Below are 20,356 nucleotides of genomic sequence, written 5' to 3' on the forward strand. Positions count from 1 at the left end.
GTAAATTTTCATATTTTCCCAATACTTACATATTTATACCTGTAGCTATATTTTATCCCTCAGTCATAGACCATTAGGAATGTTAAGTCATTGTTTAAGAATGGAGAAGGATCTTGAGCTTGACTTATAAATTTACTACTATCGTTTCTTAGTTTGCAGGTCTGTTCTGCAGAGAATTTTGTTGTAACGTGAATCTTTGAATGCCTCGTAGTTGTTGCTAGAGTGTTTAAATAAAAATCGTACAGATAGCACATTAAATGCAAATCATATAGATAGTAGGTGGTACAGATCGTGTAGATAGTAGCATCGTATAGTAATTTAGATGGGTGTTACGCATTGCTTATACAAAATAAAACCGATGCAGTCGTATATTGCATCACAATTGCAAAACCTCCTATATCAAATTAACAATATCTGCCTCAATAAATGGTGGAATTTAGACATATCTTTTTCTTTATCAATTTAAACTATTCGAAGCTTTATCTTTTATTATTGTTGCGTATGTAAGTGTACCTAAATTTATATCGCGCTTAGTGTACACAAAGCTTGCAGCCGCTTCCGTGATTAATTGTGTTAGCTACGTTATTTAAAAGTATTTCGATGGATCCAGTTATTATTATTCCATTTGCATTTGCTTTGGGAATATATTCTGTGATATTAATAGGTAAGCTGTTAGCTAATTTTAATTTTTTAATGAATTATTAATTGAGAGGTGTTTTTTTTCTGTTGTTTTGTTTCAGACGTTATCATAACAATGTCTAGATTTCAGTGTCCTTCAAATTGTCTTTATTCTTTAGTAAGTCTTAAGTTTTCTACTTCCAGCTTAGCCAATAACCAGAATATTTTTAATTCGAAATGAAAATCTAAAATTTAGTATAGTAATCCAATCATAAAAAAAAATGGATACTTTAGACACTTTAGAAAATGTGTGTTAAACGCTCTGTTCACATTAGAGCAGAATGTATGTCTAATACAATTTTCAATTTAAAGACTAATCAAATTTGTAAATAAATCTTATGTGTCAAGATTAAACCTGACCCTTCAGAAATTTTAAATGAAAGCTAGGAGTCGAAATTTGATGTCAGACTTTTTAGCCCAAAGGGGCATATTGCTCAGAAAGGCCATTAATTTCGTTTTAACATTTTGCGTTGATTCACTATAAACGGCGAATCACTTTTTAAACTGTTGCCTCCAAACATTAGAGCCCTGTATTATATTTAAACAATGAAGAATCTGCATAAGTGTATGTATGTTTCTCGCATTGTGATAAAACAACGGTACCTAGAGCCATCACATTTTGAATTACGTACGTTTTCACCCGAATATGGGCATCTGGAAGCCCAAATTTGAAATTTGTTTTATTATCTTTTTCATATTTTATAATGCTTTTGTGAGTTTTCGAGTAAGAAACTCAACGATTTCAAAGCGAACAATGGCAATACTGTACGGAAAGAAAAAAAAAATATCTCCAGCGCGCGAGACTATGTAAAGGAAATTCTAAAGACATGCTCTTTTAAATATTTTGTGATATTGATATTGAATTTTATGGTTTAAGTGCTAAGAACATGATACTTAATAAAGAAAGGTAACACACAAAACCTTAAAAAACATCCCTTTGGGCGTAATACAAAAATCTGAAAACTTTCAGATATTAAAAATCTTTTTTAGTTTAGATTTTTCTCAAAATATTTTTGAATGATAGACACTGCATTCTATCTCTCTCGTTCTCTACATATTTAAATATTTTGTCTTATGTAGTAAGAAAAATGTTCCGGCATCACAGTTATACATTATAGTAGTATATCCTCAGTTTATTAGCTCTCATAATATTTATTTCAGATCTGCAGTTTTGGTTTAAATGGATACTTTCATACATTTACATTGAAGTAAATAAACGAATGAAATCAAAAAGATTCATTGTTTACGATCCTAAGGCTTTAAATGATGCAGAGAAAGTTGGCTTCATTGCGCCTGAAGAAGAATTCCGTTTAGAATCTCCATGCATTGAATCCCATTTAGAAAAGGTAAATAGGATTGCTTCCTTTTAATACAATTTAAAATTCTTTGGTCATTAATTCAAACTTGCTTTTCACTTCATTTCATTGTAAGGCTGAAATAAATACAATAAAATACATACAAATTCAGGATGCACGTGTTAATTAGAGTATAAAATGAAATCATGGACTATCATGTAACTTTAATGATACTGTATATAGTTCTTTTTTCGTTCACTTCAAGTGCAGTCATTCTTGAAAACTTCAATTTAATTGACTTCAAAAATGATGATGATTTGAACATTAGGAATCAATATTTTATAATCTTTCAGATTTCCGAAAAAAATTTGTTAAAATTTGAATATTATTATGACTTAGATCATTTGTTTCAAGTTAACACCAAATTCAGTCTGTAAATTTTATCCTGGTCAAAAGAATTAAACGTTATTTTATATAGTAATTAATTTAGACCAGGGATTGCTAAACTTTTTCTGGCATCGACCGCTTTTAAAGTAAGATTTTCTTTATCCACCCTCTTACATTTTTTTATTTAATATACAGCATACTAATTGTAGCACAAATAAGTGTACTTAAGTACTTAAAGGTACTTGAAGTACTTAAAAGCTTAGATCAAGAATTATGGACTAAAGTTTTGGCAAAAGTGGTTTTATATTTATGTTTTATTATTTTTTGTATGATTTACTTTAAGATTGTCAAGTGCAAAAATGTTTTTAGAAACAAGGTAAGAAGGCAATTTTGTGTATGTTTTCCGTTATATTTATTTTATATGATTTCTTCCTTACTACATGTTATAACTTCATATAAATAAACAATTGGCTAACTATTTTACAATATTCATTATTTTGTATAATCAATGGGTTCTTCATTATGCCGATGAAATACCCAGGCATAGTCAACTATGGATCATTTGATTATCCTTGACCAGCTTTAAAATTTTATAAACCACCATGGGTTCAATGTGGAAACGAGAAGAACCTCTGGTTCAGACCATGGGCACCTTAAGGTAAAAGTATTAATTTGAAGAGAATGATCACAATTTTAAGGGCGAATACCCCGAAGGACGTTCTCCCACCCCTCTTTCTCTACTGTAAACCTCTGGAGAGGATTTATAGGTTAACATATTTCACTGGGATTCGAACTGGGCTCAAAGCAATGACAGTCTGTTCCCCTACCAGCTTTTACGATGGATAAAATAAATATAAGCGTATGAATTTCTAATAAAATATTAGAAGTATGCAGAGAAATAATCGATTATTATGTAAATCAATTCAGTGAAAGATTTTTATTTCGCAGTCATTAAGCGCATTAGATTACTAGTCTTTCATAGATAAAAATGCATACCGAGATAAAATATATAGGGGAGCAACGCAGTTTATTTCAGCTTATCGATGATAGAGCGTCAACCTTTAATCTTCTTTTAGGCAAAATACTCTTATCATATCCGCATGCCAAATACAAATGCTCTATCAGATACACTTTGCAGTTGCAGAAAGTTAATTCTCTTTTCTAGTTAGACTTAGCATGAGATTCATTATTTTAATTTAAAATAATATTAATTTAATGTTATTTTTAACTTAATGTTTGTTATCTTCTATATGCGGAGAACCGGTTTTATACAATTTTAGAATAAATACATAAATTCAATAAAATTATCAAAATATCTTGTTATAGTAATTGCTTTTTTTTTTTTTTTTTTTTTTTTTTGAAAGAAATTACCTGTAGTTAGCATATAATTTACTTAAAATTTTAAGAGAAGTATTCACTGTAAGCTGTAGAAATCACAGGAAGTCAAGAAATTAGGAATTGTTTCATAATCATTTCAGGGAATAAAGCTCAAATTTCACAGAAAATGTCCAAAATCAGGAATAAAAGAATGCAGGGATTTTATACGTTCAAATGCAGAAAATATAGTTGAAAGCCCTTAAAGAAAAGAATGGATTAAAGTATAAAAATGCCATATTTTGAATAAATATAGTTCAGTTTTTTTTGTGTGTGTGTGAAAAAGGTAGTTTTTTTTAATTGTATCCTGTTATTTTTTATGAAAATCTAATTCAAGCTATGATATCAGTATTTTTTTTCTCATAACCGCTGATTACTTAGTGATAACATTTACAGAAGTTTGTAACATATTCCGGTACCCTTTTTTGCTTCTTTCTTTTCATTTTCATTCTTTTCTTAGGCTCCTCTAGCGACTTTTATCCTTTCTTTCAGAATTATCGGGCTAAAAAATTTTACATCCTTCATCATTCTTATCTTTTATGATTTTTTTCACGTGAATTTTGAAGACGATTAACAGCAGAAATAATTTAAATGAGATCTGACCTGTTATTTCTTCTTCGGCAGAATCTTCAGTATTATAAATATTATAAATTGTTCTTTTCAGACATGAAGTAACATCTAGTTCTCCATTTTATTTCAGCGACAACGACAGGATCATTTTGTCAGTTGGTAGTATCGAAGAGAGAAGCCCTCTTCTGGTACTGCGTCACTTTGAGTCTTTACCGTATTTGACGGCATATAAGACGCACTTTTTTTTCCTAAATGTGGTGTCAAAAAAGTAACCTGCGTCTTATACGTGAAGGACACAGGTTAACTTTCAATAGTGAATGCTATTTTTAACCCGAATAAAGGTACACACATAACTTTTTCTGCATCTGCCATAATTATTTTGCGCATGCGTGAAATATCTGTCACCAAAAAGCGCCAAAGCTCGAAATTGATGTCGAAGTTCGAACAGGTTCGACGGTCACATTACGTCTATGGAGCCTTTCCTTCTTTACGTAGACATTCTTTGACTCAGCCGACACACGTGTCGGTCAAAACTACCGCCGTTTTTCATATTCAAAAACTCATCCGAAAGAAAAACTTCCAACGGGTGTAATTGTTCATGTTCATCCGAAAGGCTGGATAGACGAAGCTGGAATGAAACTGTCGTTACAGAACGTATGGGCGGGGCGACCTGGTGGACTCTTAAGAAAACTCTCTTTTTTGGTTTTGGATCAGTTTAGCACCCATAGAACTGAAACCATAAAGAATAAAGCGAGAGAATTAAAAACTCAGATAGCTGTCATTCCTGGTGGACTGACTAGCCAATTGCAGCCTTTAGATGTATCGGTGAATAAGCCATTTAAGGGAAAAGTGCGAGAACGATGGAACAAGTGGATAGGAGAGCCACATCACGCCCTCACACCCTCAGGTAGAATGAAGCGGCCCTCTATTTCACAAGTGTGCGAGTGAGTAAAAAGATGTTGGGAGGACGTAAAGGCTGAAGTAATTGTTAAGTCCTTTAAGAAGTGCGGAATCAGTAATACTCTTGACGGAACAGAAGACGACGCATTATTCGAAAAAGGTGATACTAGCGATGACGGAAACAGTAGTGATGACGATATTCTCGTTTTCGATGATGATGATAGTGAAAAGGATTTTTATGGTTTTGAAAGTGATTAAAGTCTAATTTCATGATAGGCAACGTTTTCCTTGAATCTGTGTTTTTTGTTGTTTAAGCTTTATTTTGTGTTATGGTTGATTGCTTGCCGTTCATTCATTTATTCATTATTGAAATTTACATATCACGTTCAAAATAGCTTGCCGTTTGTTCATTTTCCTTAATAAAAATATGTTTGGTAATTGCATTCAATGATTGTACATTTGGCTTTTACGAAACGTGAGAGCTAAAAGAAACCACATTTTAAGTTATTGTGGTATCGCGCTGTCTCGCGGACTATTGAAACTTTTTTCCCTTGTGTGTGGCCTTCTAAATAAGGGTGCGTATTATAAGCCTTCAAATACGGTAATCGAAAGGCGGGGGAGGGGATTTTGGTGAGCTGTTCGAGCTGGCTCCAATGATCAGAAAACTTAAACTTGGTATTCTTTAGTTGATTTTATAGCTTTAAACAGCTAACTAATTTTTTTTCTGAGAAGTTTGCTGTTGCTTTTATTGTTTTAAGAAATATTTTTAATTGCAAGGCTGTGTTTGGAATTTGTTAACACATGAAGGAGTTCTTTGATTCCGCTAATTTTTGAAAGGTGATATTTATTGTTTTTTTGTTTTTGAGTAATTTTGCTGTACATTTTGAAGAATCTTAGATTGAAAAGCTGTCTCGGCTAGGGACTCTCTTCTGTTATAGAGTCTGTCTCCCTTGTTCCACATACACTAGAATAGACCCTATAATGACCTGGTGAATTCTCGCATAGGCGTGAATAAAACTACTGACTCAGACGAAGGGTAAAATAACCCTTTATTAATTCAAAATAGTTAACAGAAGGGCACGGACTTCGTGCGTTACAAAAAACACCGTCAACTTGCGATAGAAACTAAACGTAGAATATAATGTAAGTCAAACCTGAAATAAATAGTGCAAGATAGCACCTCAGAGGTGGACTCACAGGAATCTAACCGGCGTGATACTAAATTTAATAAGGCCAAGGCCTTACTAGCGTAACCGCGAAATAACAAGGAAACGTGCGCTTGGCTAGCGAAACACGCTCTGAAAAACTCAGATATTCACCCGTTTAAATAAGAACTTCACTTACTTTAAATTTACATCCTGGCGAGAGAATGTGAGGGGAAGTAGAGAAGTCTAAAATAGGTATCAAACTTAAAATGAATTTGTTATGCAAAATAAGGAAATCCCTACACTGTCAGCTGTGAAAATTTGTATTCGGTCTTATCAAATACTGACATTCTTTTTTGCTTAGTTTGTATTACTTTTTTTTTATTTTTTATATTTCGGGCAGATTTTGTACTTGATACGTTCTCGCCAACGCAGATACTGCACGTCAGTTTTATCATCTTTTTTTTTTTTTTTTTTTTTTTTTTTTTCAGTTGACAGTTATAAGTTCTGTGATTATGAGTGCATTTCAAACGTCTGTCTATTTTGATACAAGCTGCTTGAGAATGTCCATGTCGTTGACGGTTAAAACACAGGATCTGTCCTCGCTTGGAAGTAAATGTTTTCACACATATGTACAGTTAAAACAAAACAAACTATTAATTTGAAATATAGCTTTTCTTTCTTTTCTAGAGGTAATTCTACAAAGTCATTTTATTGCATGCATTAACAACTTAATTCACCGAATCAAAATTTACTAGGTCCTCAGATCTTGCAAGTGTTCTATCGTATTCATGTTCCATTCCGAAAAAATGTTTTTAAGACGATAGCCGAATAACCAGAAGGTAGATAATTGGGAATACAGTGCATTTCAAACTGAATGATAAACATACTTATGGAAAATTTTATGTTAGCATATTTTAAATCCTATTAAATTACCTATATTTTCTTTAAAGATTTGTACATACACTTGTGAATTGGAAAGGGAAACGAACTGAGGAGATTTTGAAAATAGATAAGTTGCTACTTTCGAATATGGACACATAAGCCAAACGAAACCAAACCTACTTCTCTTAGGTGCCTGCAGGCCACGAGCAAGAATTCCTGGGCCGAAACCCTATCATAGATTAATAAATATTTGATTCCTGAAGTGTAAATAACATTCTGAGGGTGTAAACAGCATTTCAGAAAAATAAAAGTAGTTCCAGTGTGGCGAGGAGTAGGGCGAATCACTCTTCTTGACAGGGAAAGGAAATTTCATTAGATCTGAAAGCATTGGAAAGAGCGAGACTCATTGTCGTCTTAATGTCCTGTCGGTAAAATGCCCTGTCGGCTAAGTGTCCTTGTAGGCTAAATATCCCGTCGTCTAACTGTCTTTGTAGGCTAAATATCCTGTCGGTTAAATGTCCTGTCGGCTATAAGTGTCCATGTGTGCTAAGTGTCCGTGTCGGCTAAATGGCCTGTTGGCTAACTGGTGTCGGTTAAGTGTGTCGTTGGCTAAGTGGTTGTTGGCTAAGTGTCCGCGACCGTACTATTATATTTATTCTAAGCATTATTATTATAATGATGTAAAATTTAAAGTAAATACTTACTCTTGCAGTTTCATTGTACTGCACTACGACAGCTAGTGTGCAACGTTCATTATTACAATATTTCAATGCACCAATACATATTATCATTTCACATTGCATAGATGTGCAGATTTTGTATACTATTACATTTTTTCTGCCTAATGTTTATTCACGCTGATGTAATATTTATATTGTTGTAAATATTTGTAAGTATTTAATTTTTTTTATTATATTGCAGTATACTGTTTTACTTAGTTATTTATTTTTGCTTTTTAAATGATAATTTTAATAATTATTTTGGGTTTAATCAAATTTTTGGCCTCAGTTTTTGTATTTAAATGCTTATTTCTTATATGAAATTGTAAATCTTTCAGTTCTGAGTGAAACAGCTTTTGAATTGTACAAGCAGAAACCGAAATATCGGCAAATTTGTTCCTTAATGGCCTTGGCGATATTTTCGGATTTCGCGCCAACTTGGCAACTTTTTGGAAGATTTGTGAAAACATATTTATGAAGCTTTACGACTGATTTCATAAACTCATACAGTGTAAAAATAGTTAGGGAGTTAGCTGTGATATTCAGAGAAGAAATGCTTAATATTCTCCTTCTCTTTAAGCTATTTCCAGTTACTTAATGTGCTGTGTGTAGTTAATTTTTATAATAATAAATTAAATTTTTTTTCCATCTAGAGTGATTATAGAGATGCCAACGAACCCGTAGTTTGCAACAATATTTCGCTTAAGGTTATATATATTTACCATTGTCTTTTCATTTTCTTGTACTGTGAATGTTGTATCGTATATAATTCACAATCAAATAATTACTATACACCAATGCGCATTATCATTTTATATTACATACATAGAGTTTTATTATTTGCTATAGATAGCTTTCATATTAATTCGTAATTAACATACTAATTCTAGGTTTACGTTAAATACAGAATTTTGTTTGTATTGCCTACAGTATGTTTAGAAGCATACTTTAAAGTGCACCTGGACGTACGCTGTTCACCACGTTTTATATATGCCGTTTTCTCATTTTAGGCAGAAGACGAAATTTTTTGCTACGGTGTGAATTCTAAATCAGAATGCCTTATCGTCAGCATCTCCAGGCACGCGGATCAAAAGGCAGACGCCTCTATTTACCTAAAACTGGCTTCTGGGAAGACCTACACTTTGCAAATGACGGATCACTTCCAACAATCATGCAGAGATAAAAATGTGTTCTCCTGTGGGGATCTGCAGATGTCGTACACATCTCCGATGAGGAGATGGAGAATATTTTACAATGGTTACTTGAGGTAAGGAGATATTCGATCAGTGACTGGAGTAATCTAGCTTAAACTTTTAGACAGCTGAAATAAAGCTGAAGGTAAGAGGGATAAACCAAAAGAAATAGACAGTTTAAAAACTTATAAACCCAAAAGTATTTGTTTTTATCTGAAGGAATTTAGTTTTGTTTTATAGCTAAGCTTTTCAAATCCACGAATCTCCTTCTTTTCTTTGTTTCATGGCATCAGCATCATATAAACGCTCTTGCTGTAAGGGATAACCAATAATCAAATGTTCAAAAGCTTTCCTCCGTGCTTGAATTAGAGAAAAAAAACTTTTTGTTGTTATTGTATTAGAGCATGGTTAGACAAAAATCTGCTTCGATTCCTGATTGGCGGTTCACTAGACACGAATATTGCTTCGGCACGCTAACCACACAGAAGCCATGATTTAACACAGTGCGTCAGTTCCGAATTTTTATTCTTTTTCCTTGTTATTCGTTTGAAAAATCGTAAACAACGCAACGTTGTGACAACTGTGCAACAAACTGTTGTGACTGTTAATTTGCCCTAGCACTGTATTAAGAAACTAATGTATAAATACGTATACGTATTATGCACTTAATGTATATGTACCCAATGACAATTGTGGACCTTATAATTGCGTATAAATGTTACTGCACCTATGCAACAGAATAAAACATCACATAACACGGCACCGTGTCGCATAGTGTCAATCTATGGTCTTATTTTTAAAATACTATAAAATTAATTTTATCAATTACCCTCAACGGCACTCTACAATGTACCATCTACACATGTATATAAATGCACCACGTACCTATTGTTTATGAATCGAATGATATAAGTATTGTAAATAAGAAGCGGTACCCGCATATATTTTCTACGTAACGTGACACAGTAAGGCAAAATATCAACCTAGTGTCCTATTATGAAATTAATAAGCACCCATTACTAGTTATAGCATGGTTTTATGGATCTATTGTTTATGTAAGTATATGAAGGAAGTACCAAATGTTTATGTCACCAATGAATATTATGTACCAAAATAAGCTTATATACGCTTTAATCTATATGTAATTGTGTCTGTATGTCTTTGTTTATATGTAATTGTATCCATGCATCTACTAATATTATCACATAACTTGGAATTGTATAGCTTAATATACATCTATTACGCACTGAATAATCATGTACCTAATGCGTGTGTACCCAATAGCTATTGTGTACCCAAAATATCTATATATATGCATATGAATTTATGTTCTGTATATATGATAATGTAACTATGCATCTGCACATTTTATCCTGTAACACGGCACCGTATCGCAAAAATCAAACTAGGGTCCCACTCTAAAATTAATTGCACCAATTACCTGTTCAGCATTCTATTAAGTACCTATTGTTAGTGCATGTTAAAGTAGCACGTATCTAACGCTTGGGTACCCACTGATTATTGTGTACCTAATACACGTGTATTAATATCTTTGTACATAGGTTAATGTACCTAGGAAACAGCACAAATAATCTCCAGTAGCAAGAAACTGTACCACACAGTACTAATCTAGGGTCTAACTATAAATTCACTGTACTAATTACTTATTCTAGCATAGAACTGTGCACCTAATGTTTCAGTATGTACATGTCTTGTGTATCTAATGATAATGCTTTAAGGATCATAGTGTACCCAATATATGAATACACACGTTATGTATATTATGCTACCGTATCCATGCTTTTGCATACACCTTGTAACACGGAAATGTATTATCTAGTGTCTAACATGAATTAGCTTTAACATTGTATTAATTACCAAATTTGTATGTATGTTTATGTGCTAGTGTATTAGCACAATGATCGAGGATACTTCTTCGTGATACGAAGACTAACCACTTGTGGTCTGAACGTAAGAAAATAAAAACTACTAACTAACTAAATTTAAAATAAGAGCTAACTTTGAATACTTTGCACAGATGGCTAACACTAAGGTTAGCCTTTCAGATTATTACGTATGTAGAAAGCAAACTGCGGAAAACTAAAACAAGTCTTAGATATCAAGAGGACTAAACCTCTAGCCTTAAAGGCGGACAACAACTGATTGAAGCTCGCGTGAAATACAACGGCAAGAAAGCTCACTCTCTATTCGTTTAACTCTGTTCTTGGCGAAAAGCCACTACTTAAATACAAGCGTTAGAGCAAGTACAATTTGCATAAACAATTTAACGCGTTTATTCTGGCCGGAAGTGGAAAATAAGAGAGGCTAGTAAAGTTTTAAAGCAAAATAAACGTTAGTCAAACTTAAGATCCTTACAACAGTACCAATTTAGACAGCATTTATGATCCAGAGCATTTTAAGAATAAAATTTGACACACTCTATGATTTTAAAATCAAGCAAAAGTTAAAAAAGAAAGTTTGAAAATTTTGAGCTCAGAAACTATAAACTTCAAATGAGAAGGAACACTTTTTCACACTGATGTGAAAATGGTAATTCTAAACATTGTATCATACATGCTCTGTTCGAAGAATTCAAAGTGTATTACCCCTAAAACAAAATTAACACCTTAACCCTGATGGCCCATCAAAGGCACGGTAATACAACCTCTGTACCATGGTAGTTGGGCCTGAGTTCAATTCGAGACGAATGGGTTAGCTGCATGGGCGCTTTTGTGGTTTCTCCTTGTGTAACGTGAATTCCATTTTCTGTCAGAGAGTCTTTCACGGAGGCATCCTTCCTTTTAGGCAGATAATATTAAAGCGCTTTAACATAATTAAATAAACCAGTCTTAATGTTCGTTTTATTTCTTAAAAAAAAAAGACCAAAAATCATAAATTTTCGCTCATTTTTTAACTGAAGATAATTCCAGTTTTATTAGCTCTTGCTTTGCAAGAGACAATACGAATACATTTTGCTTCAGCAACCTTAAAAAATTTGTGGATATACTTTTGGTAAGTACTTAAGCAGTATCAGTATACATTCACTTGCATTACTTTAATAGCAGTCACCGATTAAGGACTAAGACTTTAAAAGCAAAACACTGTTTTAATATGCAGCATTTAACCGTATTTATTTTCGCAAAGCAATAAATCTTACGAGTTCCCATTAAATTTCGTTTTCTTTTTAAACATGATAACTAGTATTTCTCAATAAAATTCATGTCAAATTGGGAAAGAAAAACGAAAATGTAAAATTTTAAATTAAGCAGAAATCAGTCTTTGTTTGGAGTAGATTTTGAATGAGTTGATATCGAATTTGAGGACAATCAGACACATGTTCCTCTTCTTCAGGACCAAAAACATGCACAACGAATCTTTTTGCGGACACCATCTCTCAAAGGCAACCATTTTTAAAAGTTACTAACCTTTTAAAGAATACAAATAAACAGCTAAATTGGACATCACGTGTTTAAGATGGCTAACTTATAGCCGTACCGTGTCTTTCTCTCTTATTCCACATAAACTAAAATAGACCCTATAAATAACCTGGCGAATTCTCGCACAGGCGTGAATAAAACTATTGACTCAGACGAAGGGTAAATGAACCCTTTATTAATTCAAAATTGTTAACAGAAAGGCGTGGTCTTCGTGCGTTACAAAAACACCGTCAGCTTGCGGTGGAAATTAAACGTTGAATATAATGTAAATCAAAACTAAAATAAATACTAGTGCAAGATAGCAGTTACGCGATATAGGCGTAACTTTCAAAATAGTGCAAGTTACGCCTAAGAGTTGGACTCACAAGAACCTAACCGGCGTGATGCTAAATCTGTTAAGGCCAAAAGGCTTACTATTGTAACAGCGAAATAACAACGAAACGTGCGCTTGGCTAGCGAAAAACGCTCTGACAAAACTCAGAGATTCACATGTTTAAATATGCACTTCACTTAACTTTAAATTTACATCCTGGCGAGAGAATGTGAGGGAAGTTGAGAAGTCTAGAATAGGTATCAAACTTAAAATAAATTTGTTATGCAAAATAAGAAAAACCCTACAAACTTTATGACCACAAGAATCATCAGGAACTGTGATTTATTGTTTTATAGAATGTTAATTGTAATCCAGTAGCAAAATGTGTACTATAGCTTATCTGAGTTTTCAAATAAATATATACTTCAATTACTTTTTAAACAAATAATCATATAGATATTGTTGGATGTATGATGACAGATGTGATGAGAGATTGTGTTTGATTAATAAAAATGTACAACGTAAAAAATTATGTATAAATTAAATAAGTAATTTATACTTAGTTTATCAGAAATGAATGAGTTTGGGAGTTTAAAAATCAGAAATTGCTTATGGGAATATCATTCGAACAAGGCAATGTATTAAATATGAAAGTTACATCTTATTTAAATTTTATCCATTCCCAACTTTAAAACAAATACTCAAGAAAAGTGTTTCTATAAAATACCAAAACCAAATATTCAAGAACTTTAAATATATTTTAGCAATGATATGCATATATTTTCGTTATATTTGCTTCATCATGCAAAGCCCATGTACCGAAAATCCACGAGTGAATCAATTAGTAAAATTAAAATAGTCATTGCGTAGAAGAAACCATTTTTAATTTAACCTAACTCACTTTCTGAATTCCTTGAGGAAGAGGAAAAGTATGCGAATATTTAAAATATTTCAGAACGCTGTGCTAAAAAGCTAGCGAGGGGAACTTGCAAAGTGCCTGAACACAAGATTACATTCGGCATGGATGCAGATTGTGTTTCAATGATATTCTGTGATACATTTATCCACAAATGCTTCAAATGGCCCTCCAGACTTTGCACACACATAGGCTGCCGAAGTAAATTAGGAATACGATTCACTGCATTCTAGGTAATCCTGTAAATACTGGATGCACAATAATGAATCAGGTTGCCTGGGCAATATTCCATGCTCAAAGATTTCCATGCTCAAATATGATGTTGGGCACCTTTTGGAAAGAACTTGGATTATACTTTAAAGGCGACTAGGCTTTAATGCGTAGCTTCCAGATTTCGGTTTCGTATCATCCTTAACGAGGGTGATGACGGCTGACTCCGTAATGAGTACCGTGTCAATTGTCTTCTAGCGACTAGAAGTGGCCCGGTGAAAAACAGGATTTTATAATAAAAATGCAAAAGCCGTCTGTGGATGATGGACAATGAAATTTTGAGAGATGTTCGTGCTTCCGCAGTCCTTTTTACAAATGGCATGTTTGAATCATCCAGAGCCTGTTCATATATACGTGCCATCACAGTACCTAATAACTTCTAACAGGTAGGTAAAAATGCCTAATTGACGGAGATGCTAATGCTTCGAGATACCTAGCCCGCTTTTTTAAGTCTAATAATGCGTCTTTTTCTAAAAAGTTCTTTACTGAATAAAATGCCGTTGACAGCCTTGTGGATACTATATCATTTTCAACGATCTCTCAGCAAAGGTACCAGAGATATATTAAATAAAAGTAATCTCTAAGCGTCTTTCTACATGGAAATAGAGATAGCACGGTTAGGATCTCTGATGGTAATCATAACACAAATACAATCATTTACACATTTGCCTAAGCTCGAACTGAATTACTAGTATCTCAAATGAAAACCATTGATTTAAAATTTCAAAATATAAATATGTAAATGTTCAGACATCGTGAAAACTTTGAACGTTGAGCGCAGATATATTACTAATAAAGAACTGTTTTAAAATAAGACTGCATTTTTAGATGCATCATATGTAAAAAATTATTTTGTCTCATGTCCGAATTTTTTTCAATTTTTACGAAATTTATTCTTGTAATAAAAATTTCTGTGACTTTATACATACATTCTCCTATATTACCTATTATTTATTCATATTTCAGAGAGATGAGGGATGATGGGTCTCAGAATGGACGGATGGTAGTCGTAAAATTTGCACTCAGGTTAGTAAAAAGGACACAAAATATTCATTACGTAGTCCAGCATTTAATATATGACTTAATATATATTAAATGCTGTATGTGTATGAATTCATGTTTAAAAAATGTTTAAAATTATTTTAAATTGGACTTATAAATTATGAAATTAGCTATAATATTAAAAGTTATTAAAGAGTAATGCTACAATATTAAAATAGATTAATTTTATTTTTAAATCCCTCAGTTTTCCAGCCGGTGAATTTAAATAAAAATCTCTTGCCCTCTGAAAGCAGTTTTAAAAATGGTAATAAGAAAGGTAAATTTATCTACGAACACAGATCGAAATCTGAAAGGTTTCAGATTTTAAATTACGCCCAAAGGTGCGTTTTTTAACGTTTTTTGTGTTAGCTTTATTTATTAAATATCATGTTCTTTGCACTTAAACCATAAAATTCAGTTCAACAGCAATATCGCAAAATAATTTTAAAATGAGCATATCTTTAGAATTTCCGATACACAGTTCCGCGCGCTGGAGATAAAAAAGTTCCCCCCCCCCGTAGAGTGTTGCCATTGCTCACTTTTAACTCGTTGAGTTTGCTAATCAAAAATTCGTTAAAAATTTACAAAATATGAAATCGATAATAAAGCAAATTCCAAATTTCAAATTTGGGCTTTCAGATGCCCATATTCGCAGTAGAATTACATCATTCAAAATTGGATGGTTCTAGGTACCGTTGTTTTATCACAATGCGAGAAACATACATACATACATACATGCAGATTCTTCATTATTTAATTTCTTCAAATATAATACAGGGCGATAGTATTTGGTGGCAACGATTTGAAAAGTGATACAGCATTTTAAAGTCTCCAAAGCAAAATCGCAAAAAGAAAACAATAGTCCTTCAGGGACAAAGCCCCTTTACACAAATAACGACTTATTTTACCATAAAATATAAGGTGTAAGTGACAAACTAAATTTTGTTCTCTGAGATTTTGATAAAAATGAGGGTTTCAAAAAAAACTATGTTCTCGATAGCATAACACAAAATCACATAAACAACTGCAATCTGATATTCTTGTCAAAATATGAACCAAAAATGACTATCGCTGTGAAGATACGGCATAATTCTATGTGATTATGGTGTCTTTGCGGCAAGGGGACGCTTAAAATTCTACCGAGAAAAACTTCTTAGGGATTAAGTGTTAGGAGGTCGATTATTTAGTTCAAACAAACTATTTAATATAAATATTAGTTATTGTTATCATTATTATTAGAAGTATATTAATTAAATTATTTAATATTATATTGTATTTTATTTATATAATATTTATATTAATTATTACATTATTAATTGAATTATTAATAAAAATTGATTAATTATTATGAAAAGATTACTTAGTTTAAGCAAAGCCCTCTTTTGTTTTGCCTGAGTTCACTGTTTTGCATGAAAATCCTCTCCACCAAACTAATATGTTATTTCGATAATTTCTACTTACGTAACCCTTACATTGACTTGTAAATAGTCGTATCACGTAGCAAAATCTAGAGAATATCAACAACAAGTTTTGATTGATTGAAGAGCAAGATAAGGATGTAGTACTTACGAGATATATAAGTTTTTATACTCTATCCGGCGAGCGCGGGTTGCGACGTGTACGTTTTCTCTAAATTTTAGAAAATTGTGCACAGTCTGGTAATACAGGAATTGTATTGCCACTTCTGGTATTCTGGTACCCGATGTTTTTATAAAACGCTAGATATACGAAACGGGTATATAAAAAGCCGACCGATTGTCAAAGAATCAATATTCTAAGTGCAGATACCTAGCGAACAGTACAGTAGTGCTATTATTTCCGCGGTGTGTAAATGATGTCGTCGCGATCCTGTATGAACAAACCGAACAGTTGTCCTGTCTGAAAAACATCCTCAGTGAATCCATAGTAGATTAGCAAAAAATTTATTTATCTCCTCAGAACATAAAAATAGCACTTATAAATTTTTTTGTGTAAACTTTAAATGGAGAAGGGAATGCTTCTCTCTATTTGAAGCGGAAATTCGCGTGTATAAGCGAGGCAAAGCTTAAAGAACGACTGTTCTTTGGGCTGCAAATACGAAAACTTTTTAAAGACTAAAATTTTGAAACTAGACTTTGGAGAAAAGAAAATAGGGCATGACTGCCTACAAAAATGTATGTAGCAACTTCTTAGATAACAAGAAATCGGAGAATTGCAAAAATCTAGTTGAAGAACTTATACAGTCTTATATAAGCTGCATTTTCATCACTCCCATTTGGAATTCTTTCCTGACAATTTAGGTGCAGTTTCAGGCAAACAAGGAGGAAGATTTCACCAGAAAATTGCTAAAATGGAGAAGCGGTATAGTGGGCATATTAGCGAACATAATCGACATATTAGCGGACTGCAGTTGAACCTCAACTGATCGTGGTGAATACGAGACCAAAAACACAACAAAATAATTTATTTGATTGCATTATACTGTTTTCAATACAAAATGAAGTATATTTTGCAAAGCATATGATTTAAAAAAAAATTTTGAAAATTCACTAGATTTCTTATACTTGTATCTTGGGTTTCTCATATTTTATATTCTTTTTCCCTTCTCTAAACACTTATGTGTGATAGGTAAAGAAACCGAGCTCATATTTGAATTCAGCACACTACAGTAGACACAAAAATATCAGGGAGCAACAAAAAAGTTAAAAATAGTACGAAACAGTGTAATCTGATCCGATTGGGGGAAACATTTGTTTCTTTTTGTTGATCTGCTTCACTGTTTAAATAAATTATAGCCATTATACTATATTAGGATGTATTTCATTAACTTATTTCGTTATGCAATAATACAGCGTCAGTTTACTTCATTTACAGATGGAGGGCTGCTTCTGAGATCTTTGATGCTACGTGGGATATAAACTCAAAGTCACTTGCCAGAGCTTTCGCAAAAGTTGACTGGAAATCAACGTTTCCTCCACTGGATAAGTAATAAGAAACAATCTATGGCTTTTTCCTCATGATTTGAAATACAATTGAACACACATTCAATTATTCACTGATATTTTTAAATTAAATATTCTGCTTATTCTTCTTGACTTTTCACGATATTCTTTCAGACTCAAAGTTTTATACATATTTATACATATAGAATTGAAACGACATAGTTTAAAAGTAGCGTGTTAATCTTAACAAGGAGCTTAGCAAGTGTGTTATGATTACCACTAGGTATCTGCATAGCTTTGCCTCTCTACTGACGAAAACACCTGAAATGTCTTCAGCACACACTGTAATATAGCACTGTAGCAGATTTCGGTGTGTGCTGACTTCAGTGCTTCCTATAATGACGAAAACACCGCGAAGATTTTATTACAAGTAAACGAAATCTTATCAACAAGACAAGACAACTATACCTGCGGTTAAAATACATTTGTACACCGAGAGAGAAGTATATCTTCGCATTTTTGTAAGGAATTTTCGTAGTTCCTGATGCGGGCTCTCGTAGTGTAAGTGGTATCAAATCTAGCTAGTGTTGAAAGATCTGTGGTTCGAATTCCAGCAAGATCATACTTCATTTTCATGTTTTTTAGTTTCGAATAGACATAATAGACTCTGTGTCGTTCAACGTGTTATTTTTGTGTACTGACGAAATGCACAAATTTAATATTTTCACAAACATAGTATTGATATTCAGACTTCTAACTTAACTGCTGAAGTTATTAACTTCGCAGTTTATTTTAATCAATTCTTAATTTAACGAACTATTTGGACTCATTAGATTTTATGAAACGCATCCAAATTTATGAGTGAGACATTTGAAAAATATATTTTATCATTCAAAAATATTTCAAATTCTAAAAATTGTTAATTATTATTACCATAAATGTTTCCAGAAATGCTGTTAATGTTATAGAATGTATCTCATTCGATTTATTAATTGTTCATTAAAATAGTTTATTAGCATTAAGATCTACCACGCGTCATTCGAAGACAATGTGCTTATTGTTCTTATGCCATTTTGTTTTCTTTTTCTTGTTTTTTTAATCACCAGTTGCAAGAAATATCACTATGCTATATTTCAGTGGTCTTTAAATGTTCATGACGCAGAGTTTCCATAAAAAATATAATTCCTTTTTGTCAAAGCTCTATATCCTCAGAAACCTCGAGTATAAGCCTCAGAGTCGGCGCACTGAGCAAGAAAATTTTTGAAATTTATGTAGATGCTAGGCACTAGGAGTCTCAGAATTTGCATCGAGCGACAGAAAGCCCAGCTTCGGTCTCCTCATAAAGCTAAATACTATAAAAGCCTTTGAAACACTCGCTGTTCTGTCGTATTGATGTTGCCAATCCTTCAAGATCTAAGGGAATTTCGGAGGATTGTTGCCCTAGTTAGATCTGGTCCATGAGCAAATACACCCTGGCGAAGCCAAGCACAAAAACCAGATGCATGGTAGATATCCTTAAGAGCAAAACCCAAACAATTAAGAATACGTTCGGGAGATTTTGGACACGCTTTACACTTAGTGCAAATTAAGAAGATATTGCAACCATGTTAAAAAAAATATATTTTTAAATGGCCTGTAATGAGCAGAGAAACAGCCGTTTGATCTGGTCGCTAGAACTTCAAGGCAACCGCAAAGTGTTTTCGGCCATGCCAGTAACGGGCCGGATGATTAAACCAATAATGATGTTGCTTCAAGTGGACGAGCATTTGCAGTATAATGCATTAGTTAGGAATGGTCAGTACTAATGGAGCATTCAGCCTTTTATCACCAAGAATTCTGCCCAAGGGCAACCACGGTCTAAAGCCGATCTTTTAAAAATTAATTGAATGTATTCATGACGATCACTTCCTTAAGACGACCTCTCTGAATGCGACCGACATTTCTAAGAACATATGAAACATCGCTATCAAATAACATGTCTTTAAGAAGGCATCTTTCACAAACGACCAAAATCTTCAGGAACGCAACGTGATTATTTTACAAAGAATTTACCGTGTTTTATTTTTAAAGAACTTTAAATATTGCTGCACACTGTGAATTAATTTCATTATGAATTTTACTTTTCTCCTCTTTCAGACTTTCACCGAGTCTCTAAAACTGGAAAACACCCTATTATTTCAAGTAAAGACTAAATATCAATAAAAGAAATTTATAAAGTATTATTTAATTAATTACTTTATATCTTTACTTTTGCGATACGCATTGTATTTAAAAGCTCTTACGAATTTTGATTGTAACTTGCGATCATGTAA

General features: G+C 32.8%; 1 protein-coding gene across 1 annotated transcript in view; it reads left to right on the top strand.

Moving 5' to 3' along the window:
- Window positions 1-510: 510 nt before the first annotated feature.
- The window catches only part of LOC118190113 (uncharacterized), a 120,918-nt gene continuing 101,072 nt past the window's right edge, over window positions 511-20,356 (top strand). The window contains exons 1-5 of the mRNA XM_035360805.2: window positions 511-664; window positions 1,840-2,024; window positions 8,964-9,220; window positions 15,049-15,108; window positions 17,977-18,087. Coding sequence (XP_035216696.1) covers window positions 601-664; window positions 1,840-2,024; window positions 8,964-9,220; window positions 15,049-15,108; window positions 17,977-18,087 — 677 coding nt within the window. The 5' untranslated portion in view covers window positions 511-600. The remainder of the gene's footprint in view (window positions 665-1,839; window positions 2,025-8,963; window positions 9,221-15,048; window positions 15,109-17,976; window positions 18,088-20,356) is intronic.

Source organism: Stegodyphus dumicola, chromosome 6 (genome assembly GCF_044657685.1).
Source record: "Stegodyphus dumicola isolate Sdum_Otavi_A_Nest chromosome 6, ASM4465768v1".
NCBI lineage: Eukaryota > Metazoa > Arthropoda > Arachnida > Araneae > Eresidae > Stegodyphus > Stegodyphus dumicola.